At 38.8% G+C, this 25,404-nt stretch overlaps 1 protein-coding gene across 3 annotated transcripts; it reads right to left on the reverse strand.

Moving 5' to 3' along the window:
* Window positions 1–626: 626 nt before the first annotated feature.
* GABPA (GA binding protein transcription factor subunit alpha) lies at window positions 627–25,404 on the reverse strand. 3 transcript variants are annotated; one of them, XM_018076987.1, is made up of 10 exons: window positions 25,355–25,404; window positions 21,915–22,015; window positions 20,413–20,557; window positions 19,473–19,557; window positions 15,000–15,245; window positions 10,903–11,097; window positions 10,080–10,136; window positions 8,889–9,029; window positions 7,322–7,514; window positions 627–3,495 (listed from the first exon to the last, which is right to left on the reverse strand). In XM_018076987.1, exons 2-10 carry the CDS (start codon window positions 21,989–21,991, stop codon window positions 3,267–3,269), a joined length of 1,368 nt encoding a protein of 455 aa, XP_017932476.1. In that variant the 5' UTR covers window positions 21,992–22,015; window positions 25,355–25,404; the 3' UTR covers window positions 627–3,266. The 3 variants fall into 3 exon arrangements, with proteins under 3 accessions (XP_017932476.1, XP_017932475.1, XP_017932477.1); XM_018076986.2 differs by lacking the exon at window positions 25,355–25,404 and adding an exon at window positions 23,885–24,811; XM_018076988.1 differs by lacking the exon at window positions 25,355–25,404 and adding an exon at window positions 24,718–24,772.

A 25,404-nucleotide genomic window follows, 5' to 3' on the forward strand; every position in this document is an offset into this window, starting at 1 on the left:
TGAAATCAAGTGATGTGGCAGGTTTAAAGGTGACAAAATATTTCTGTCTTGAATTTGGCAGTCCAGATGGAGGACTTCAGAGGTATAATGAGCAAGTTTCTACTGAGAAACAATTTTAAAATAAAGTAATAGCAGCACAACCAGAATTTTGTCTTCTTTTTAACAAGGACAGTACTAACAGTTGAGTTAGCAGGGCCACATGAAACGAGTGGGGCCACCTGCAGGAATGAAAAAGTCCAAAGTTTACAGATCAACATGAATCTTTCTGATTTAAATACCACTAAAAGCATAAAATGAACCATTTCATAGAGCTCTGCTTAGTCCAACTATTAAGTTTTCATAATTTTTTTTCTAATCAAAGCATCACTTTGAGATTTACAATGAAGATGTTAAAGAAAGCTGCTTAAGAAAGAAAGGACACCCAGTTCCAGTTTAAAAGTAGAAACACACAGCCAAGTATTGAGTCAAAGAACATGCACCTTCAGAATATAAAGTGAGTGCCTTCTTCCTGTTCTGAGCTTCTGACCTTAAGAGAAAAGAGAAAAAACGGCAGGTGAACTGCTTGCACCTGAATGACATTACAAATGGCTTTCTGAAAAATTAAGAAGTCAACAGGCATTAGCTGTATAACATTTTTATTTTACTATATTGACATTTTATGCACAAATATTTTATCAGAGTAAAAATAGAAAATAATTGTTTCATGTAAAATTACCAAAAAAAATGCAAAACACAAAAGAAATACGTAATTATTAGCAGAGTATAAGTGTCTTTATTTAAAGAGTAAAAAGTATGCAAAAAACGTTGTTTTACAAAAATTGGGAATATTCTTTCTGTGTTTTCCTTCTGGCAGCAACAGAACAACCTTTGACAATATATTCTACATCTTTTGTTTCATTGAAGACATCAAGTTAGTCACAGACTTCTCCCTCAACTACAGAGAATATGATGATGATTTCATACCATTTGAAAGATTCTTTCTTTACTAATTAGAACTTGGTGGAAAAGCAGATGGAGGCACAACAAAGAACCCAAAGGACCATCACACCTACTAAAAGCTGCAAAACAATAATGGGATGTATTTACAGACAAAGGGTGGGAGCAGGAGTTTCCCCCACTGGACTCATCATGTAACAAGAACATGCAGGGGAATAAAGTTTTGATTAAATTAAATTTCAATTTTGCTGTTTATCTTCCCATAGCCTAGTTTGATATAGAAAGCTGGTATTTTAAGCTTCTCTTATTATACTGTATTTTAACTAAAAAGGCTTCTCAACCACTCTGCTAAATAGAACCAGTGACTTGTACTGGACTTATGTTTAGTAATTAGAGCTGCTGCCACCAAACTACCACCCTGACATCATTCTTGGTAAGCAAACCCTCATCTCTCTGCACAAGCCACCTTGAACACCTGCCAACTGGTGGCATCAGACTGCTCTAATATCAATAAATGGACTCATGTTGACCTCTCATGAACAGATGCACTTATATTTTTTGCTCAGGGTTTATGACTTTTTTTTTAAAGCAAAGTGAAGCCAGCATGCTCAGCAGATGGAGTGCTTTGAGAGCTCCAGAGCGAAAACAATAGAGGTACCGAAAGAATCTGGCAAAAAAATTTTAATTTTATATTCCTGGTGATGATGAAAAAAGTAAGCTAGAACTACATGCAAAATTTCTAGTCAAGCAAAAACTATCTGGAGATGAGCATCCACCTACAAACAAAAAGCTTTGTCCTCAAACACATCTTTAAAATACATGAGTCTTGACGTTTTCTCCCTTCTGCCTCCAAGTGTGACCATTCCTGCTCTCCCTACTCAGCACAAACACACTTTATGTTCAGAACCTCACTGTACAGGGACTTTGGGTTTAACAGTAGCTGGATCCCTCAAAGAATTAAAGGTCTTCCCTTTTAATTGTTAAGTGTTACCAGAGGGACTTTCACTTACAAAAAGTTGGTAAATATCAGTGGTGACATAATAATTATACTGTTCAGCAACAGGAAGGGGAAAAATCAACCCCCAAATCACACCATTTTCAGCCATCAAAAGCAGCACTCATAGGCACCAGTACAGAAGCTAAAAAGCTGCAGCCTGCTTTTTACTGTATGTGTAAGTTTGCACGAAGCATAGCTCAGAATTCAGGATACGTTCCAACTATTTCTAATTATCATCCCCTCTTCAAATTGCACCCAGCTCTGGGTCATGCATTTGGCTTAAGAAGCTTTGAAAATACCACTTGAAGTTCAGAGAGAAATAAATTTTAAATAAAAAATGCCTCTTTGTATTTTAATATATACCAGACTGTACAATGATTGGGAAATCAAACTTCAGCTCTCTGTAAACTACTTTCAAATTGCTTTTTGTTCCTAACCAGGGACTACTGACTGTGATTAACTTAAGTCTTAGCATACTAAGGTTGACGACTGTGCTGGTTTCAGCACCTTGCAGAACACAGCATTAACCCCCCCCTTCCCCCAAAAAACCCAAACTGCTCTTTGGGTGAGGGCTGTTTTTTCAAGTTTTTGAATGACCTGATGGGGGGTGGTAGTGGGGGAGGAAGTTTATCTTTGCTTTTTGCTAAATGGCAAATGTCAACGACATATTTCAAAACAGGTATTTGCCCTCATATATGCATATTATCTACATATTACAATGAAATACTCATAATTGGCTTTTCACCTAAGCCAGATCTAAACCTGGATCTCCTTCTTCAGCACTGATCTCCAGTTAAGCCTAGTCTTAGTTTCCTTTGCTACTCCAGAAGCTATTTTAAGAACCTGATGCTTTGTAACATTGAGTGTGTCTTTTGGCTCTGCTTGATTAACTGAGAATAATGAACACATTTTAACTTTGAAAGCATCAAATGCCATTTGGTAGTTCAGCAGAGAACAAAAGACTGGGAAGGGCTGTGTTCAGACAACTGGTCAGCCTTTTTGCTGTGAGGACTTATTTTTGTTAGAAGTGCTGCAGAAATGACTTTGCACAGCCATGGTCACAGAACCTGCAGCGGTTCCAGCTCTCACCAGCTGCACACCATGGAGGCCCTGACTCACAGCTGCAGAAGTTGAGGGGATCCCTTAACTTACATTGAAATATATGCTGTTAAAAGATCCAAATTTATGCGAGTCCCAGTTCTTTATAGAAAACCATGCCCTACATTGTACAGTCAAGAAACAAAGGAAGTTTCCAATTCTGATAAAGATGGGAGCAGCAACTGCTCTGGTTGTAGAGGAAAGGCCTCAGGTTGCCACTTTGAGGTCCCAGTGCTTAGTTATCTTTCTCTGCTTGCAGGGATGCTGTAGCCAGTGCCACTGCTGTCACTGGCTGTGCGATGCCGTGGAGCTGCATCTTGGCCAGTTTCTTCTGCTCGCACTCCGTGACCAGCCGGTTCAGCTCGGCCGCGCTGTACCCGATCAGGGTCTTCAGGTCACACACAAACTTGTACACAAACCTCTTCCCCTGCACTTTGCAGATCATGTCTCCGTCATAGTAATACCTGCAAAAGGGAAATGAAACCCTCAAGGCAAATTTCCAGCACCTGTGATTTCCATATACATCAGTTATTTATTTAGGGTCACTCAGAGACCAAAATTTTCTCATCGAGATTCTCATAATTTCACGTACCAAGATAGTATTTAGGCATTTTCTTACATGAGAAAAGGGAAGAGGGTTGAAAATTGTCCCTGCACCTTGATATGTTAAGGAGAAATGAAACACAGTAATTATTTTATAGGCAGTCAGAAGCACCAGTTCAGAAATAAAATTCTTAGAGCAGTTTAAAAACAGCTTGAGGGGGAAGAAGTTATATATATAGTTTATATGTCAAACTTTATAGCTTTGCCTTAGTAAGAAAATATTGTCTCCCCATTCATTATTCTCCTTTGCTTTACTCTTGTCTCTGCTTTTCTGAAGAAAAAAAAATCGTGTTGGAAACAGGTTGCAAATTAGCATTGTGGTTTTTATGATAGGAAAGCAGCCATTCTCCCCCTACTGTTTTCAAAGGTGGTAAGAAAACTATAAAAGTATGGGGTGGATTTGGGGGGTTTTTGTGTTGTGTTGTTTGTTTTGGTTTGTTTTTTTTGTTCCTTTTTTTTCCCCCTTTTTTTTTTTGTCTTGTAGTTTTTTGTTCGTTTTTTTTGTTATAGTTCATATGCTGGCAAAGCTAGATCTTCGCCTTCATTTACAACTACAAGTGACTTCTCTAATTACAAATACTTTTTACATTGTGTGACAAAAGAATTCTCAGACTGGGCAGAAATGCAGTAAGATAAAGTCCACATGACCCCCTGTACCCCAGAGATGCTATAAAACTTTAGGTCGCACTAATAAAACAGAAGTTAGAATTGTGCAGTTTTGTTGCTGCCCTTGTCTCACTGGAGGCATTAACAGAATGCCTGTCACATTTCTCATTAAGCAAAACTAAGTGGCTGGGATGTAACTTGGATTTGATGTGTTTAAGAAGCTTGTGATAAATTTGGAAAAAAAACCCCCAAAATCCAGCCCAACCAACCAACACAAATCGCACAATTTAACTGCCTCAAAACCATCACCCAAATGTGGCACAAATTAACCCAGATTTCTTGGCTGTCTAAAACTCAATCCTGAGTGACATGCTTATAAAGGAAAGATGATCCTCATTCACTGGAAAAATTGAGTCAATTACAAGGGCAAGTTTGTAAAATGTGGCCAGGGCATGTCAAGTGCCAGTGTCCATAACTGTTTTAAAGTTAGCATTTACATTTATTGTACAATCCTGTACAATAATGCCTGTCTCAAAATAACATAGAAAAATGCTTTACAGAGCTGAATATACTTCAAATTATTTAGTCTGCATTACTGATATTATCAGAAAGGAAAAGGACCCCAAGAAATCAGATGACATTTATGTGAAGGCTCAGAACAATGCAAGGCTAGAAACACTCAAGTTGAAATCAAGGCAATGTGGCAAGAGGATATTTTCAATATTATGCTGAAGGTGTTTCTGATTACAGCATTTGCTTGTTCAAAAATATAGAAAACTAAAAATAAATACCCATGCAAGTTTACAAAGCCTTAGTTACTGGAACCTTCCAAGACACATGAAAACGTTGTTTCAGAAGAATACAGAGGACGAATTACTTTCCTTGAGTCTCACTTCCCTACTGGATAACTAAGCAGATGCTGATTTTTAGAAAATTTACCAAGGTATGTGTAACAAAAAAAGCTGCTCTTCCCCTTCTCCCCCTGCCCTAATTTCTATATTGGCTGCTTTCCCTACAGCTGGGCAGAAGAGCCAGCACGTTTCTCAATAACAGCAACATCATTTTCTGTATTAACCAACAACTGACACAGTGATTTCAGTACATTAGCAAACAAAACACATCACTGCTTAATACAACATTAGCTTGGCAACAATGTTTATCATGGGAGCAGCAAGAGCCATTAAATATCCTTTCAGACATTTAGGTGTTAGAAAACACGTCAATATTGATGCAGCTGCCAAAATGGCAACACTTTGAGGAATGTGATTTCTGTAATTTTGTGACTAAAATATAAACACAAAACTTCTCTAATAGTGATTTATGCAAATGATTGTGCAGACATCCCTTTAATATCCCAGGGATAAGAACATTATTCTGAAGTTCTTCATCTGCCTTCAAGATCTTCTGCAGAGTTTGCTGACAGAACCCAAAAAACATTAGCACAGTTTAAATGATTTTTATGTTCCAGAATGTTTTCATACATGCCTTCAGTACACAAACTCAAAGATACACAAAACCAGGTTGAAAACACGGGAATGGTACTGCAACAATACAGGCTGGGCAGCAGCTGTACTGGGAAGGTTCTGCTTTGGGCAGGAGGTTGGACCAGGGACCTCCTGAGGCCCTTCCAACCCAAGGGACTCTTGAAAAAATTAACATTCTAATTTAACATATAAATAATGCAAGAACAGCCACACAGGGCCAGACTAAAGATCCATCTGGAACAGGAATAGACTCCAAACAGACCAAAATATGACACCTAAGGAAAACCAAGAGAGTAAATATATATCAATGTTCTTCCTTGCTTTCAATGAGCTGAGGCTCAGGAACTCTTAAAAGTTGCATCTTTCCACACCTAACATCCTCCAAAATATTTCCTTTTCATTAATTTTTCAACTTCCCTCTCAAACACATAAAATAATTCTGGCATCCACAATATTGTGCCCAAGGAAATTCCAAGACAAATGAAAGGGTATAGGTAAGCTGTGTATCTGGTGCCTGCCAGATGTTAATTAAATCCTCCCTACAAGACTAAGAAAGCCAGAATATGGTAACTTTACCATCCTTTCTTACAGAGGTATTTTTTAAGTAGAAATTGATTTTTTTTAAACAATGCTAGAGGCATTTACTTAAAAAAAAAAAAATCAAAACCCAATGACAGAAAGCAGTCAAAAGTGAAAACACTGAAGAGCAAATCACAGATCTCAGACTTCAGTCAATATGCAACTTCACTCATATAAACAGAATTCCTAAAACTGCTTAAATAATTTGCAGGATTAGGCAATAAACACCTTTCTTGAAAACAAATCAGGAGAAATATATTTAACCATATCACAGCAAGAAATCAGAAGTTCACTCTTAATGATTTCAGGGAATTTGGATGAAGTTTCAAATGCTTCCAGAGACCAAAATAATCAGGGAAAAGAAGTCTAAAATTCAGGTACTTGCACTATTCCCCCTCCTGGAGTACATCCCCTACAGTGATTCAGTAATACAGGTCCCTTTTACCAATGTCAAACTACAAAATCACACTGGAATGAAGACACTGAAACCTTTCCATTTCTTCAGATGAGGAAAGTTCACTGAGATGTTGAATCGCAGCTGTTGAAACTTACCTGTCACCTGCACTTTTCAATTTAACACCCTCACAATAAGAACAATGAAAGGGATTAATGAATATGTGAAGTTAGAAAAGGCTGTTAAGTACTAACGATTACATAATTACAGGAAAGTATCTGCTTTATTCTTTAACAAGAGCAAGAGGAACGAGAACAGTAAAACATAAAAAATAATAATTCACACATTTCTCTTTCTTTCACCAATAATCAATATTGTCTGACATGCTACTAAGAGCATAAATGCTGAAGATAGAGAAAAAAACCCAACATATTTCTGAAAGTGAGCTACCCAAATTAACAATCTTGAAGCAAGTCTATTTTCTTTTAATCTGATGGGAAGAACAAGCTTCAGAAGATTTATTTATTCCTTTATTAAAAGAGCTGCAAGTCTTGCACTGTGACAGTTAAAGATGAAACAGCCAAATGAAAGCAAATCACATCTAAGTCCCTGAAAGTTTCTTACCTCAAGGCCCGACTAAGCTTCTCGTAGTTCATCGTGGGCTTGTTTTTGCGCTGTCCCCACTTTTGTGCAACCAGTTCAGGTTGATTCAATTTAAACTCTCCTTCGTCCCCAACCCAAGAGATACAGTCCCGAGCGTCTTTGTCAGTGAGAAGTTCTAACAAAAACTGCCACAGCTGGATCTGCCCATTGTTCCCTGTTGAAATAGGAGCAACAAGATCCATTTCAACTTGTCTTTTTTTTATGTTCCCCTCACAGAATAAAAATTTTCAACCAACATATTTAAGCAGAACGACACAGAATATAAGACGGAAGGAAAACCTGCACTTAATTAATCTCTTCTAATGATTCTTTTGCAAACATTTTCCTGGAAAGTCACCAGTATCCATCTATTAAAAAACTGATGAATTCAGGAAAAAGTTAATAAAAATTTTTCATAAATCTGTCCCTAGAATTTAAAAGAAAACCCCCAAAAAACCTCCACTGAACAAAATCACACAACAAAAACCCCCACAAAACAAAATTTAGACACATATTTATCTCTAAAATAGAACAGACTTAGCAGGAGCTGCTTATTCTTCTTCACACATTCCTCTTCTATAATAGAAGCTGTTTTTTTAAAATGTAATTTGGTCGAAAATTTTCAACATGAAATATTAAAAATACAAAAGAAACTCCCAAACTTAGCTTCCATCAACATCTTTCACCTCCAATCATTAAGATTTCTTTCTAACTCAAGGACCTGTAGTAAAATTCCTAAATTCTCAATGAGATAAGGAGAGCAGACCTGATGACTAAGGAGGGAAATACAAAGTATTCCCTGCTAATGTCAGCCATTAAAATCTTGGCCTAAGAATTCTGAATGACATAATTATAGACTTTTATGGAAAATCTGAAACAAACAAAAACTAAAGGAGAGGAAAGGATTTAACAGAAAAACTCACAACAGTGGAGAGAACCAAAACAAAAATGACAGCAGAAAAAATAAGGTAAAGAAATTAAGATCTGTTAGTAATAATGAAAAATTATGGAACAAGTAACAGTAATTCCAAAAATAAACTGCAGATTTAGTGTGCACTTTTCCAGATGTGCATTCTTTTAACTAAACAAGAAATATGAAACTTGCTAAATTTTGAAGTCACCAAACTGGGGGGGAACAGAGGAGAAGGGGAACAAGTAGAGCAAATACCAGTTAGGCAAGGTTTCTACAACATACAGTTTATTTTTGTCCCCTTTCTGCAAATGGAAAGAAGTTAAAAGCTTGAAGAAAAGCTATGCAGGGGTTTCAGAGGACAGACTGTTAAAGGATGGGGAAAAGAAACCATTTCATGCATTTTATTTACTGCAGCACTGAAAAACTGCAGCACCACATTAACATGGTGCCTGTGTGAGCTGACCAACCTGCCAGGTTGGTAAGCTCATGCTTACCACGCATTTTGTTCCTTTCCTACCACACGGACTCCTACAAACCTCACATTTGGTGCAACAAAGACGTGTTCCACCAAACTGTAATTCAAATTAATGAGTTAGTGTTCGCTGCATTTGCATGTAAAAATAATGGAGACGGTACCTGTTCTGTTCCCAGGGGAACTCCTGTCTTCCCCAGAGATCCTTGGAGCTCTCTGCACTTTGGCTGCCTTTGCACTGCTGTTTATCACTTTAATGGTGGTCGGGGTAGCAGGTTGTACAGACGCTGGAATAATCTGCACAGCTGTGGAGCAGAGAACGTTGCACAACATCAATTATAAATCGCACAGAAGCACATATATTTTATTTATTACCTGTATTATCAAAACATCTAGAAGCTTGGTTTTTTTTTCCTTTGCTAAAAAGGCACACCGCATAAGTCACAATGCTAAGTATAATTTAAAGAGTTTTTATCTCTTACAGTGAAAACTGTAGTTTTAGATTCGTTGTAGAAGTGTCACATTACAGAGAAAACATCAGCTTTATTTTACTATCATGTGTATTAATGTTTCCATAAAAAAAAACTCAAACACCCTCAAGTCTTTGTTTTCATCTTTATGCTGTTCCCACATGATCTGCCCTAATGCCCTTTTCTCTGCAGTCACTGTACCACCCTCCAAACCTGGTATTCAAACAGTAAACACCCTTCTATTACCATGGAGGAGGATCCAAATGCCCTACTCGAGCTGGCTTCAACCAGACACAACCCCAGGACGTAACACACAGTCTGTCTATTTAATTTAAGCTGCTAACAAGTCTTCTGAAAATTGATTCATTTTAATAATTGACGGCACTTTTTCAGCTGAAAGAATGAGCTTCAAATAACAAATAACTTCAAATACATTAAAATTTCTTTAATGTATTATTTCTAGTATTGGTTTATAAGTAAGTTTTCCCTTCCACATGCCCCTTCAGTTTTTGGAAATCCTTTTATTTTTTTTTTAAATTAATACTTTGATATATCTGTTCATTAATGCAATATATAACCTAAAACCCCAGAATAACTAAAAACCTCAAATATGTATCCTAGACAGCTTATTTCCAGTGGATGGAAAATCTACCATCCCAAATGGAAGTTATAATCTTCCACAGTTCAGGTTATACACCACCTCTCAGTCACTAACAAAACATAGAGAAACTCAGCATTATGTTTGGAAGTTTAAAATATGTCCTTCTCCCCTTGGAAAACTACTCTCTTAAGTGATTATCTCAATGCTGTACTATCACAGAGCTGAACCACAGTACAGTGCAAAACCTGCAAACGGTGAGAGTTAATGCTGATAGAAGCACTTACGCTGATCAATAGTAACAGTTGCTATTTCTCCAGTGTGTTCTTGACTAGCCAACACATCTGCAAGTCAGAAACAAAACCAGTACGTTTTTATTTAACCTACAAATTTCAAGTCACTGAAGATCAAAAGCTTTCATCTTTCACAGAGGAAAAAAGTCAAAATTTGGTATCCATCTACATGGATAGCTCATGGTCCTATGAGTAGAGGCATTTAACATCTGTCACTCAATTTTTAGAAATAAGGATGTACATGGCAAATTTCAAGGTATTTCATGCATTTTCCATCCCTTAAAACCTTTAGCTATATCATGTAAATGAAGATGGAAATGGCTTTTAGTCTGCCAAATTACATCCAAGCATGGTAAATCTGAAATGCAGATACATTAATGTATTAGGCCCATACAACGCATCACTCATCAGTTGTGTTGTGTACCACATAAGGATTTCATTGCCTCTGCTTAATAATCTTTACTTCTATATGACACAGAAATGTTCACTTAATAACTCATAATCGGTATTTAATTACACATCAAATTCAGCAGATGCACAAACTACAGATCTCTATTAAAAACAAAGGAGGAATCATCAGTCACTACCTTCTACTAATGATGAAGTTTGATAAAAGACAGGCAGTGTTTAGCATGCAGACATCTTCCATGGCAGCAGACATTCTCTCTAATACCTCCTGTAACCTCATTTTTACTCGCAATATTAAGTAAAGGAAAAATAACTGCTCACAATTGGTTTCGTCTTTAAAGAAAGAAAGGGAAACAGAGAAGTGGGGAGGGGGAATAAGTAAAACCAGTTACAGAAAATTCTGCCATACACTTTCGGAGAAGCTCCAGGTGGCTCCAGAGGATTTCTCCCCGTGGGACACGGTGGAAGAAGTCTTCCTGGCTGAGGCTGCAGAGCTCCCTCCCAGGAATGCTGAGCGTGCAGAGGTCGATGTCGGTCATGCTGAACTCCTTCATCACCCACACCACCCAGTGCAGCACATGGTCTGTCGACCACTGCACGGGGTCTGCAGAGAGAGGGATGAAACTGCAAATCACCTCATTATGTACTGCAAGGTCCCTCCTCAATTATATAACTTCCATAAAAGTAAATGTGTAACATCAAGAAGTAGAGTTACCATCCAGAAGCAGAGTTACTGTGACCAAATCTGACTGGAAATTTGACAGTTCTTAAAATGCAGAGAGAGTGGTGTGGGGTGGTGGAGAAATGGAAAGGGCAAAAAGGGGATATTCTTTAGTAAACATTTTTACATCAGAACAGAGCCTCACGTATCTCAAACACAGAAAATAATTATTTTTCTTTTTCCATGCATCTTTACTTTCAAGAAAAGAGTAGTCTCTCTCACACAAGGATACTCTCCTCAAACATGCTGATCAGTATGCAATTCTGACAAAATACTACATTATCCCAGTTTCTACAATAACAAGTCACCACTGTACTGTGTTTGGCTGGGATGGATTAATTTTTCTCCTCATCATACTGTGTTTTAGGCTGGTGACCAAACCAGTGTGTCATAGGTTTACTTGTTCTAAAAACCAAGCAGGGAAGTTTTCTTTCCCCCGCCTCGCTGTAAAAGAAAGATGTTGAATGGGGGAGGGTGGTTTGCTTCGGGTGATTGATCCGCACAAAAGAACTAAGTGGCAGGCCTGAATTCCAAGCTGACTGTGGGGAGGGGGGATGAGTTTTTTTTTACTTCTCTCCTGGGAAACCGGGGGCACTTCACTTTTGCCCTAACTCGGCCAAGGTGTGTGCTGGGGGGACTCCGAGATCGTTTTGTTCTCGGCCTGGTCACCTGGCTGTTTTCTGACCCTGGCTTGCCTGCACCCTGCTCTGCCCCTAGCTCGGATTTCATGGGGAAGGCCTGACCTATCTTCAGGGGAATTTTCTGGGGAGCAGGTTGCCCTTTTCCCTCCTCCGCTCCCGCGTTTGGCAGCGCTTTGTGCCCGTCGACGAAAAGGGGGAAATCCCGGCCACAGCCAGCTGCAGGCAGCGTTTGAGTATTTGTGAGAAAAACCTGCCTTCTTTCCCCTTTTCCCCTTCCCCTTCCCGGTGGGGGGGCGGGATCTCCATTTTCGGCTTCTCCCGTGAACCGGAGCCTCGTGTGGGCACCGCCGGGCCCAACAGCGCCCCCTGCCGGCCAACACCGAGCACCGCAGGCTCTGCTCCCCCAGAGACCCAACAGCGCCCCCCGCCCATCCTGGATGGAATTGCGCCAAAGGACGGGAAGTACCGAACCGCTTCCCTTTTGAAGGGGATTTCCGGGTACAGGATTATTGTTTAGTTGCTTTTGTTGTTCTGCCAACACACATAAATCCTTTAGTAAAGTGTTATTTTTCCTTTCTCCACACTTCCTCAATTGGAGCCTCTTAATTTCGGATTTACAATTTGCTTAGAGGGAGGAGTTTGGTCTTCCTCATAACTCAAGTCCTCCTTAGCAAAACACTTCTAACTCATTAAACTGAGACAGGGGATCTTCTTTAGTAAATGATTTTACATCAGACCAGACCCTCACGTATCTCAAACACAGAAAATAATTATTTTTCTTTTTCCATGCATCTTTAGTTTCAAGAAAAGAGTAGTCCCTCTCACACAAGGACACTCTCCTCAAACATGCTGATCAGTATGCAATTCTGACAAAATACTACATTTTAAACTCGTTCACATTAATCCAGTTTCTACAATAACAAGTCACCACTGTACTGTGTTTGGCTAGGATGGATTAATTTTCTCCTCATCATGCTGTGTTTTAGGCTGGTGACCAAATCAGTGTTACTAACACTGAGATGTTCTGGCTACTGCTTAATAAAGGGCAGTTACACAGCATCATTTTTCATGGATGCTACCTAAAACCATGTAATGTAATCCTTTGGCAAAAGACACACCACAAAGGGTTTGGTCTTCAAAACATTATCAGCAGTGACTTTTTGCTAATTTGGTCTCATTGACAGAACACAACCTGCAAGGAAACATAAATCATTACTTTTCCCTAACCACTTTTGTGGTTTCCAAGCTTCTGTTGCTCCCTTTTCTGGCTTTGTTTCTCTTAACAATTAATACTTTCCTTCTTCCTAGGGACCTTTGCAATGGCACCAAATATTTGGATTCTAATGGCAGAAATTCTTGTAAATAAAAATTGTAGAGATAAGAAATTGTAATCTCTAATAAAACCCACCAAAACATGACACAAAGAGAAAGCCACATTTTAAAGACCTGCTATAAGCTCATTCTCCATTTGCAGCAAAGCTGAGAAGCCTGTAAGGATGAAAACACTGAACAACTACCTTTACAGATGATTATTTACTGACTGGACTTGACTTTTAATATCGACACCCTGTACTCTGAAACATTCAAGGAATAGTTTCAGATTATACTGTAGAACCTAGGGGTACCTGATTTCAGCCCAAGTCCCTGCAATATCTACTCAGAAAACATTTAAAATTTTATTCTTTTCAGAAAGGCAGTTTAGCATATTTTTCAGATGTCAAGGGAACACAATTATTCATAATAGAGAGACCTCTGTCATAATGACCTAGCATGACTTTCCTGAAAAATCTGCACTCCTATGACCCAAATTACATTAAACTTTTAAAGCCACAGCTGTGGGTTATAGGGTTTTCTTAAAGCATCAACATTATGAAAGTTTATTAAAAACATTATCAACATAACATCAGTTTAAGTAATTTTCTTCTGATATTAATGTGAGAGCATGCTTAAAAGTATTAGTTTGCTCCTGATAATCCCTCACTTTTTTTTCCCAACATTTTGCGTCAAATCCCTGATTATCAACAGACACAATATGATGAAAACTATTTTTGAAGTGCTTGCCAATAAGAACAACAACAAAACGCCATGAAAAAGCCATTGCTTTAGTTATCAAAAATACATTCAAAATATCTGCAAGCTACATGTCCTGCAAAGACCTGTGACTTGACTGGAATCCTTAAACACTTCCGAATATCCCACTTGCCAAATACATTCCAGTTTTACGGGTCTGCTCAGATACTACAGCTTCCTGTGCTGAATATGCCTTGACAGTAGATTTCTGACAACCACAAGAAGCAACTGAGCTAAATCATTTCCTGAACATGATACAGGTCTAAACCCCACAGTTTCCGCTCAATTTTAAGCAGGCATTCAGAGATGTTTGTTTCTAAGCTACCATTAAAAGAGGAGCCTGCTAAGTAACAACATTAATTCAAAGGAGATGATCATCTACCAGAATATGTACTGTCAGTTCTGAATCATCTTCCTTCAGTATGCTGAAGTCCAGTATGGCTTTCCATGCAAAATCTGATTTAACACCAGATTCAGCATCCTCCCGTCCATGAACAATTTGTTTCGCTATTTTAAGAGCAACCTCCACCAAGTACTGAGTCCAGTTCAATTTCACACACATGTTAGGAACTTTATCATTAACATACACCTTATTAAGGAGGGTAGGAAAAAGAAAAGGGCTTTCTAAAAACTGCATTGACAAAAAGGTTATGGAGCAAAAAATTCTGATTTAATAAAACTCTTACAAGCATTCACTGTACTCCTCTTTAGTCTTCAGATTAGGTACTGGGAAAAAATTATTTCCTGTGAGGGTGGTGAGGCCCTGGAACACACTGCCCAGAGAAGCTGTGGCTGCCCCATCCCTGGAAGTGTTCAAGGACAGGTTGGATGGGGCTTGCAGCAAGTCAGTTTAGTGGGAGGTGTCCCTGCCCATGGCAGGGGGGTTGGAACAAGATGATCTTTAAGGTCCCTTCCAAACCAAACCATTCCATGATTCTACAATTCCCTTATGCAGATACTTGCACTGTACTTACCCACACCCTAAGCTGCCTTCTCTGAGGGCCTGAGCACCAATCCCTCAAACACAAGAACTCAGACCCTGCCCAAAACACACACCACGCTGTGTGTTATTACCGTAGGGAATTCCAAGGCGCTCCTGCTCCTTCCGGTAGCCTTCCAGTGCTGCAGCCCATCGTGTCACTTGCTCAGAGGTTTCATCTGAAATTGTTGCAATATGTTTTGTTCCATCCAAGGTTATCACTTGAGCTTCCTCAACGAGGTGAGCTTCAGCCTCTCCAGCATGAGCATCTGGATCAATCACCACCTCCACTGTCTCCACAGGCTTCACAATTTCAAGGATGTTCAACTTGGGCTCTATCCCTAGTTATGGGAAGAACAAACAAACACAAAACAAAGCTGGTAATGTCAATATCACAAAAATATTGTTTTAAAGCTTTCTGATTAGTAGGATTTAGCATACTCAGGGAAGAAGCAGGACACAAAAACAGCATTAAATTTCTGTGAGAGTCCTAAATTAGAATGACAGATATCTTATTATACAGCATATACTTCAGCAAGGTGAATACAAAGCTGTCCCTCTTTCCTCCCCCAGTATTACAGCTTCCTTTTCTATTTAGGTGATCCATTTCACAGATCTTGGACAGAATGTTCAGCATATGGGCATAAAGTGTAAGTATTTTGGGCTATAAGAAATATACCAAATAATAAGAAAAAAACCCAAAACACCAAAACCAGCAACCCCCAAGAAGACCCAGAACAAGCATCCAGCCCTTTTCTCCAACCATGAGGCATTATTTTCAGCCTTTACAATACTCTCTTGGTATCTCTGGGGTTTACACACAGCAGACAACATTTTTTTTCAGTACTCTGTGGCAGGCAGTATGTTTAACAGCAAGTTAAAAGAAAACTAGAAAATTCTTTATATTTCAAGCTTCATCAGCTATTCATGTTTTGGCTTTATGTCTGTCATTTCAGATATTAGATTGCTGAGCTGGAAGGTATGTCTGTAATTATTCTGCAGCAATAAAGAACACATTCACTAATGCTTTGTATCACCACCTTCTCTGCTGTCTTGAGAAGGTATTTTGTCCAACTGGTGCCTTCACCAAATTTCTGACATTGTAATGAAGATTTTTCAAAATAATTTCAATTTTTTGACATATAATTTCCATTACAACGGGATTTATATTTCCATTGCAATGACAGCTAACTTCTTTAAAGATATTCTTATCAAAAATATTTGCACAGAAAAAAACCCCAACTTTAAAATTCCATCTTTTTATCACTTGGAAAACCTTGACTAGGTTAGGCAGATGAAAGTAGGATTCACAGAACATCATATGGCCAGGATAACTTCAGTATCTTGAGCCATAAAGTCTTACTTTTTGTCCCTCCTGTCTAATCTGTATTAAAGCTCGATGTGAGATGGTAAGTTCTGCAGGTAACAGCCTTAACAGCTGAAGCCACAATGCAGTCATAGCTCAGAAGGGAAAATAAATGGAGTACATACCAGTACTACAAGTAAGAACAAACCAAGTCTTTTTCAGACAAGTATTCCTCTAGATTTTAAAAGGAATTCAGCTTGAGAGAAATATGAGAAAGGGAACGCCACAAACACCCTAAGTACAACATGCAGCAATGTGAAATTAAGGAAGTGAAAACAGATGCAGACAACCAATAAGTGGTTCATTAGATGAAGAAGCAAAAATGAAGGAAAAGCAAACAAGTACCTTACTTAGGAGAGTATTTTATCTAGGACATCTAAAATTAACATGCAGAGCACAGGCTTCTTTCAAAATCAGATAAAAACGGGTAAGGGAAAATACTAAGGGTTAAGATTCTATTTTTGATCTTCAAAAAAGAAAGTAAAGAGAAAGTTTTCTAGAGAGTAACAGTTCACCATTGCTCAACAAAATAATTCACTGTCTGTCAAATAATTACATGTCAGAAGAACTTAGTGCTTTATCCACAATACAAACATGGAGATCATAGCGATGAGTCTCTGTAGAGTAATCAGCTTACAAGTAAAAATGTTGTGAATTAAGTCTGATACCTAACTGACTGCAACACTAGAGCAACATTAATTCCCTAGGTTTGTCAGCATCTCTCCTCACACCTTCTCCCTCCACTTACTGCATACAAGAATGGATGCCCAGTATCCCTTGGACACACCTAAGCTGTGGAACAAAATGACACACACCCCAGAAGCATAAACTGGTACAAGGAGTACAAAGCTTCAAGGACATGAGCTACCAAGACATGTGCAGATGTTGCCAGGACATGTCCCTTCACTGCCAATTGTCTGAAGGTAGAGAACATACTCAGGTGAAGACTGACCTACAGGCAGCCTGGTTTATTCCACCCTGAAATGTCTAGTATTAACCACAGCCAGACACAGGACATCAGTCAAACTGCACTGTTAATCTAGATCAGCACCATTACATTCATTTGTCCCTTTACATACTAAAAATAGTGAAAGCAGAAATTGTTATAGGAAAATACTCCAGAATATTTTGCTATGGAGGTCTTCAAAATTAAAGATTTTTTCAAATTCTTTGACATACAATGGAATACAGTTACTCAGATCTCCACAGACTTTCAAGAAGCCCAGTTCAGAGCAGTACAGAACTGGGCTGCACTCAAAGCTGCTGTTCTCACAATGGCAGGAAAACCACACACATCTCCATTCCTCCAACCAGGAGAAAGGAGATAAGGCAAGGTGGAGTGCCAGGATGGTTCTTCTAGGAAAAAGAATAATCAGGAATGATATTTTATCTGCTGTAGTACAAAATGTTATAAAAGAACTACACTGGACTATATTTCAGCTGGTGTTCATTCCTTTGAATTTACAGATGGCTAATGAAAATTTGATAGAACACTTGAACTGATGCAGCAGCTTTGCTTTCAAAAAATAAGAGAGTCCAATCTACCACAAGGATGAGCACCACTGACTACTACTAGCCGAATTCTATACATTACACAAGTTGGGGAAAAATAAAAATAAGTAAATTGAGAATCTTTCAAAACCTCATCCATGCAAGTAAAATAAGCTACTGGCGTAAGAAGCTGTTTTTTCTGTCTGGCTCAAAGGGACACTGCAGTCAAGGGTAACAAGTCCGTTTTCCTGTTAGTGATCCAAATATCTTCCTTTTATTCATATCCATGTTATTGGTTTTCTGACATTCTGTCCTGCCATATTTTACATGCCTTCAACATGCAGATTTCTTATGAGTTATTTAAGTGTGAAGGCCTGAAAAACAACACTGAGGATTGTCCCAAAGGTACACAGAAGTACTTAATACTCAAATATTCCTTTTAAGGGGGGAGAGAAAAGAAAGAGAGTGAGAGACAGAGAGAGAAGGTGCCATGGGGTGGGGAGGCAAGAAGCTCCTTGTACTATATGGTCAGTTTTACATTAAAGACAAAGAATACCACTAAACACAGGAAGAATATGGAAGATAACAGTCTGAATACTGTAAGTTACTAGTATGAATTAAGAGCAGTTTTTCTAGTTCCCTGAAGGACATTTCTACTTTATTTTTAAAAGCAGAAAGGTAGTTCAAACCCCATCACAAATGGGGAACTGAGGATTCAACCCAGCACTACTCACCTGACACTCAGCATTAAATGCAAATTGTATCTTACTGAAGACTGTTAATACAAGGCAGAAAGGTTTACTTCTGTCTAACCTACACTGAAGCCACAAGAAAACAAAGTGTACTCCCCAAAATTTGCTGATCTGCTTTGCTGATGTAACTCAAAGGAGATAACCAATCTACTCGAGTAGGAACTTGTCACTGCCTGAAAATATGTAAACTAACACCTGTAACTGTTCCCAAAGCCCAACATGAACATTGTCTTCAGTGAGTGGTAGCAGTCCTTCCACTCAAGATAAATGGAAGGAGCAAAGCAGAAGAATAGGACAAAAAGCAAAATGAGGAAGCTGCTAATTCCTGAAGATTTGACAAGGGGAAATCCTGTCATACTGGATAATACAAATAAAAACTATGCACCAACAAATCCCTATCCACCTGCTTAATATCCACCTCTGTCACAATGGTTTACTCTGACTTCTCATCCAAAGAAAACAGACAATAGATAGTGATCCTGGACTTTGATAAGAATTTCCAATTAGTTACATATACTTTCATAGTCTATTTGTTCCTGAAGCACACAAGCTTGCTCACCTCACAGAGATGAAACTGTCACCAACCTACACAAACTTCTTTTGCCTGCTTTGATATTTGGTCTGATATAAGTAACTACTCAACCTTGAAGAAATCCTCATACTGTAACTGTCACTATTCGACTCAGATTTGTTTGAGATTTGGGTTTATGTTTGGGTTTTTCACTTATAAAAGGATATAAAGTTCCTATAAAAAAACATTTCAAATAGCATTAGTCCGTGACATTTATTTTAATTTTACTACTTATAACCACAGTACACAATGAAAGAGATTCTGAAGCTCCATGAGCATTCAGTGATTTTCTCAGTTTTACAGCTAGGAATAGGAAGAGATTAGGTTTGCTCACAAGTATTCCTACAATATTAGTTTGTCTGTACAACACACAAACATAACTGCTTACCTTGCCTAGATATCACTTGCACACTGAGTTGCACTGTTCCATCTGTTTTCACTCCTTGATCAAAAAGGCTTCGATTTGGGTCCAGCTTGATAAAAGCATAAAAAAATTTAAAAATATTTATTAGCCTCACAGTTACAAGAAACTTATTCTCCTTCAGAGTTTTGAAACACTTGGTGCCTGCAGCAAATCTGAAGTGTGCAAACACTTTTAGTGCTATGTAGACATAGTACATGACAGAAGGAATTTGATCTGTATTTGAAACTTGCTGCTCTATTCTGTTTAAGGCAGTTTCACTTAGAGGGACATTTTTTGACCTAAAAGAAGCAAAGCAATATTGGGCAGTATCTTCACTACCTGAAAATTATCTACAGTTCCTCTTCTGAGTTTTAAACACCTTCATAAAAATTCTTGTCTTTACAACAGTATTCTGTTGTTTCTGGAAAAGCCACAGATGTCTGATTATAACAACAAATAAAACATGCAGCTATACAGAATGCAAAACAGTTATACCGTTTAACATGTGGTGGGAGGGATTTCTTGAGTTATGCTTTGCTATCTCTACACCTGAGTAATATAAAAACCTTCTCACTTCACTCAGATTCAAGACAAGATTAGACTCACAGAAGTTCAGGCAGCAATGAATGATGTGGGCTACGTCAAGGGAAAGAAGTATTGTTGTTGCCCTCATTCTTCATTCACTGGCAAGGTGCTTTCTTACCCTTACACCAGGAACAAAATAAAAATATTTTTATTTTATTCACACTGAACTTGTGTGTATATATTAAATGGTCTAATGATAATGAACCTGGTGTAAAGTTAAACTCTTACTTGTAATAGTATTCCACATGAAGCATGAATTCCACAGAAGAGAAGAAAGGGACAAAGTATTTAAAACACTTTTCCATTAAGAGGTTAAATCTTTCTTAGCCTTTCAATTTACCTGGATATCTTGCAGACAAATTTCATGTGCATCCAAGGAACATTGCAGTCTGGGTTCCAGCAACTTCTTAAGATTCCCAACGGGTTCATTGATGTCAATAGCCTGACTCACAAATTCTGCTGTGGTGTAGGTTTGCTCGACGATGCTTAAATACCAAATTAATAAAAGAAATCATTACCTACATGTTACCGAAGCAGGTATAGGAAAGCTTGATAAAAGTTAGAAGTAAACTAGATAAAAGTTAATACTGACTCTGGAATCTTAATACCATGCAAATAAACTCTTAGTTTGGATAGAGAGTGAATTAGTAAATTTGGTCTCGTTGATTTTACAGTTGGGTAACTCTTGTTTCACCCTGTCACAGCTGAAAACCTGGGTTAAATACCAAGATTCTGACCACCTTTTTCAAGGGACTGAGTCATGATTAACAGGTTGTACAATTTTAACCTGCATCTAGAGTAAACTAATTCTGCTTGTCTTGTCTGGACTGTATTTAAAAGATATTCAAGTTAAAAGCAAACACAGAAACTTAACAAACAGGGAAAAAACGAAGGAAAAAAATACTCATTGTCATACAGAGTAACTGTCCATGTCTCTTCACCAGTCAGCACAAGGATAAGCTTAACACATACAAGAGACAACCAGAATGAAACTACAGCAACATGGAGGATTGAAGGAACCAACAGCCATGTGTCATGGTTGTCCTGCACTACAGCAATGACAGTATTACCACAGGCATTCAGAAATATCAATATTATGGGACTACTGTCATAGCAATGACTTTAGACAGTTGGGCTCTCTTCACTTACAAAGAAGGAAATCAGAAAGTGTACAGTCATAGTTTGCAAGCACTAAAAATATACAAGGAGCTCAGAATAAGAAGAAACTAGTAAGTGCTTTTAAATCAGTTCTCTAAAACAGGTTCCTAAAGAGCAGCTTACCTAACCAGCCTCAGCTATTTCTATCCAATGCATTAACTGAGCTCTGGGCTTTCAAACACAGTTATAAAAATTAGGAGGGAAGCATTAGGAACTAAAAAAAAACAGGTGGAGGTAATAAAGTCAGAGGATATCAGACTTCAGTATCTATGGCTTCAATGGCCCTAACAACAATTATAGTCGATACAGAACATCATTTCTGCTCTGTTAGAAACAAATGACCCTGTAGAAATCCAGTATGGCAGTAAAGCAATGGACTGGAGAAACTGGAAGGTTCATCTCTGTTACAGAAGAACACACTGAAGCTGAAAGGTCTGTAGCACATAAACACAGACATGCTCCTACAGATATGACGGTAGGAAAAGAAGTACCAATAATGTAGCAAGAAATAACAGTCTGGATTTTAAATAATTAAGATTGAGGGACATGACAGCACTATACTGATTTCCTCTAGTGGCTACAGTTCAACTTTAAGAAAAGCCCAACTGAATTAGATAACAAACAAAAAAATAAATTAATTATTTAATTAAGTGCTGATTAAGGATTCCAAAAAGCAGTACATACCTTTCTTCAGTGCATTCCTGTTTCTCAGTTCCATCAATTTCTATTTCTATCAGCTCCTCTGCCTCTCTCTTAGTCATGGCTGAAATGCCTTAAGAACAGAGCTAGGAACAGAAATGAAATTTTTTTGTAAGTCACATACCAACAAGACTAGATAATGTTTTTTGTCCTATTTTTAAACCAAATACCAGAATACCCTTTTAAAGCCAAGAATTCATGTAAAAAATGAATCCAAGCTTACACAGATTTCACAAAACAGATGACAATACCTGTTCTTTAAACAAATGTTCTAGGGACAAACCCAGGACTATAATGGACATAAGCATGGAGCCCAAAGCATGATTCTCTTGGAGATACCCAAATTTATTGACTTTTGTTTTGTTTTGTTATGGGCCACCTACAGCAAAGAACATCTGAAAATTCATACTACCTTCCTAGCAAGGCTGAAAGTTGCTGCTTATAAATTTAAGCAGCATTTTACATGAAAAGCTGCAGCAGGAAGTTAGAGAGAAGATCAATGATTTCTTCACAGATAAATAAACTGAACAACACAGTGTTTGTTGACTGTCCTGTCTTTCCACCCATCTGTCCCACGGGCAATGAGTTGACGATGTGCACAATGAATGCATCTTGTTAAGTCCCAAACTAATGCAGGACAGTAGCAATGAAAGGGAAAGCTACTCTGTGATATTATTACTGAGACTGCAGATTTTCATGCCTTGTAGAACACTGGAGTCTGTTGGGAGCATAAGAGGGAAAGAAAGAATTACTTTGCATTTGATGTGTAAAGACATAGCTTGCCTGGTATTACTGAGTTTCACTAACCAGCCCATACATCATAACTATGAAATACAAATGATAGAGAACCAGGCCCAATTATATTAACAGTTTACAATAAATAACATCTTCAACTCATAACAAAGACAGCAGGAATTAAGAGCACAGAAGAAGAAAAATCACAGCAGAAAATGCAAACCACGCTACTATTTAAATATCCACAACAGAAGAGATTATCAAGGTTTCCATCCTGGAATCATTCTTTCCCAGAGACTACTCTATCCCAAACCTGACTGTTAGCATAAGAATCTTACTAGACAAGTTAATAAGGGAACTTATTAAACTTTAAAACTTCTCTAAAGGAATTAATAGCCAACTACATTCAACAGCTGCTACACGAACTGTTTAAAGAAATTCAAACTACTCATCATCTCCTTCAAAACCTATTTTGGAAGATCAGTTGCAAAGAAATCAAAGGCTGCATGTGGTGCCATTCTGTAAGAAGCTGCCAAAGCCAGACAAGAAGTAAAAATTCACCGTATCAGTATCTCACAAGAAGGAAACCCAGAACCTGTTCTGTTCACAGATCTGGCACTGTGAAAATCTCCAAAGTGTCAGGTAGTGTCCATTGAACAAGGCCCTGGGAGTCCAATTCCTATATCCTTTAATCTTGTGTATCATCTTCATGATAAGACTTCCAAAATGTGCAGACAGGCTTAAATATCTAAAAATAAAGACACCCACATGGTTGCAGGTGACCTGTCTGACTGTTACAAAATATTTCAAAACCAAGGTTTGAGCAATGTCCCTTACTGAAAACTCCCCAAAAAGCAAAGTGGTATGATTAAAAAAAGATGAATGTCTTTTCTGCATTAGTAATCAGATTCAAAACCCCAAACAAGAGTAAATTATCTTTTTTTTTTTTGTGATGAAGGGAGTTTACCAGTAAGGTCACAAAAGGGGTTAGGCTGGGATTTCTATTCGTTGACATATTCATAAATTATTTACTGAGAAAACTGCAGACTTGCAGAAGGAACTCACCATCTTGAATGATTTCTGGCAGAAAATATTCAACATTGCTAAAGGGAGAGCAAATATTACTGCACATAGTAACTGTTGAGAATTAGGCAAGGCATTTTGAAGCCCCCATGGATTGGATGCCAGAAGGGCAGCTGGACTAGTAACTGTTCACTCACTTTTCAAAAGCAGTTTGTGTTTGTATCTCTCCAGCTCTGGTGTATTTTTGGATCCCTGGGGAGGTGGGAGAGGGGAGCACAGGCACAGAGAGTAGGTACACAAGGAGGAAGAAAGATGCTTCCACAGACACGAGGAAGGGAGATGATGGGTGGAAAGAAGAACAACATGATGGAAAGTCATTAAATTTCAGAGAAGCCTAAGGGGAAAATTATTCAGCCTTTCCTATGGTAGAATAAAGAGACTTCTCATGATATAAACATTTCACGTGAAGTCTAGCAAAGTTTGCTGCTACAGGATGATGCAGAGTTTGGAAGTGAACACAAGTTCACACAGGACTGAGCTGCCTGAGCCTTTCCTGAAGGTTCCTGAGAGACAAGAAGGCTCAAAGAGCCTGGTTTGCCTGGAGAGTCACGTGGTAGGAACACTGCAACAGCAGCATTTGTTTGGAGGAACGTATAAAACTGTGCTGGATTTGTGGAAGAGATATGGGCACAAACTCTGCTAGTAGAATTAATGTTTGCTATTGCACCAGGTTATTGTGAAGTGGGGATCAGTCCTGGACTCAGATGCATTATCAGCTGATACTGAAGTCAGGCACTGGAGTTATCTGTGCTCCCGAGAAGCTTCAGTGTGTGCAGCGCATATGTACCATATGCTCCTATCCATCCCTATTATTATCCAAACTGTAAATACCAACACAAAGTAGGTAACAAAGCAGACAGCCTGTCCTTTAGAGGTCAGCTTTTACAACTCAGCCACTTCGGATTTACAAAAAAGACAGTGGACAAATGAACGGGGTGGGGGGAAGTCACACCAGATTTCACGTGTTTACCTTCCTTATCCACAGCCCGAGGTGAGAAAATAGACGGGAACTGGGAGCTGTGGCTGTGCAGAACATACCTGGTAGAGCACCAGAAAGCAAACTATGCGAGATCACAGAATCAATTAGGCTGGAAAAGATGTCTGAGATCATCGAGTCCAACCTATGCCCAAACACCACCTTGTCAATGAAACCAGAGCACTGAGTGCCATATCCAGTCGTTTTCTGAACACCTTCAGGGATGGTGACTCCACCTCTCTGGGCAGCCCATTCCAATATTTAATTCTCCTTTCTGTGAAGAAATTCTTCCTGATATCCAGTGTAAGCCTATCCTGGCATAGCTGGAGCCTAATGTCCTCCTGTCCTGTCGCTGGTTGTCTGGGAGAAGAACCGACCCCCACCTGGCTACACCCTCCTTTCAGGTAGTTGTAGAGAGTGATAAGGTCTCCCCGAGCCCTCTGCTCCAGGCCGAGGCCTCCGCAAGCTCCCTCAGCCGCTCCTTCACAGACTTGTGTCCAGACCCTTCCCCCAGCTCCGTTCCCTTCTCTGAAGACAAAAACGCATACCAGCCCTCCAGTGCCCTTCCTTGCGTGCAGGCGGGCCAAACTGGACCCACCCCAACTGGAGGTGCTTGCCAGGCGCCGAGTACCGGGGGCGAACCACCAGACGCCACATGCCCGTAGATTCCCATCCAGCACA

Source organism: Manacus vitellinus, unplaced genomic scaffold, assembly GCF_001715985.3.
Source record: "Manacus vitellinus isolate BGI_N305 unplaced genomic scaffold, ASM171598v3 scaffold_34_pilon, whole genome shotgun sequence".
In the NCBI taxonomy this organism is placed as follows: domain Eukaryota; kingdom Metazoa; phylum Chordata; class Aves; order Passeriformes; family Pipridae; genus Manacus; species Manacus vitellinus.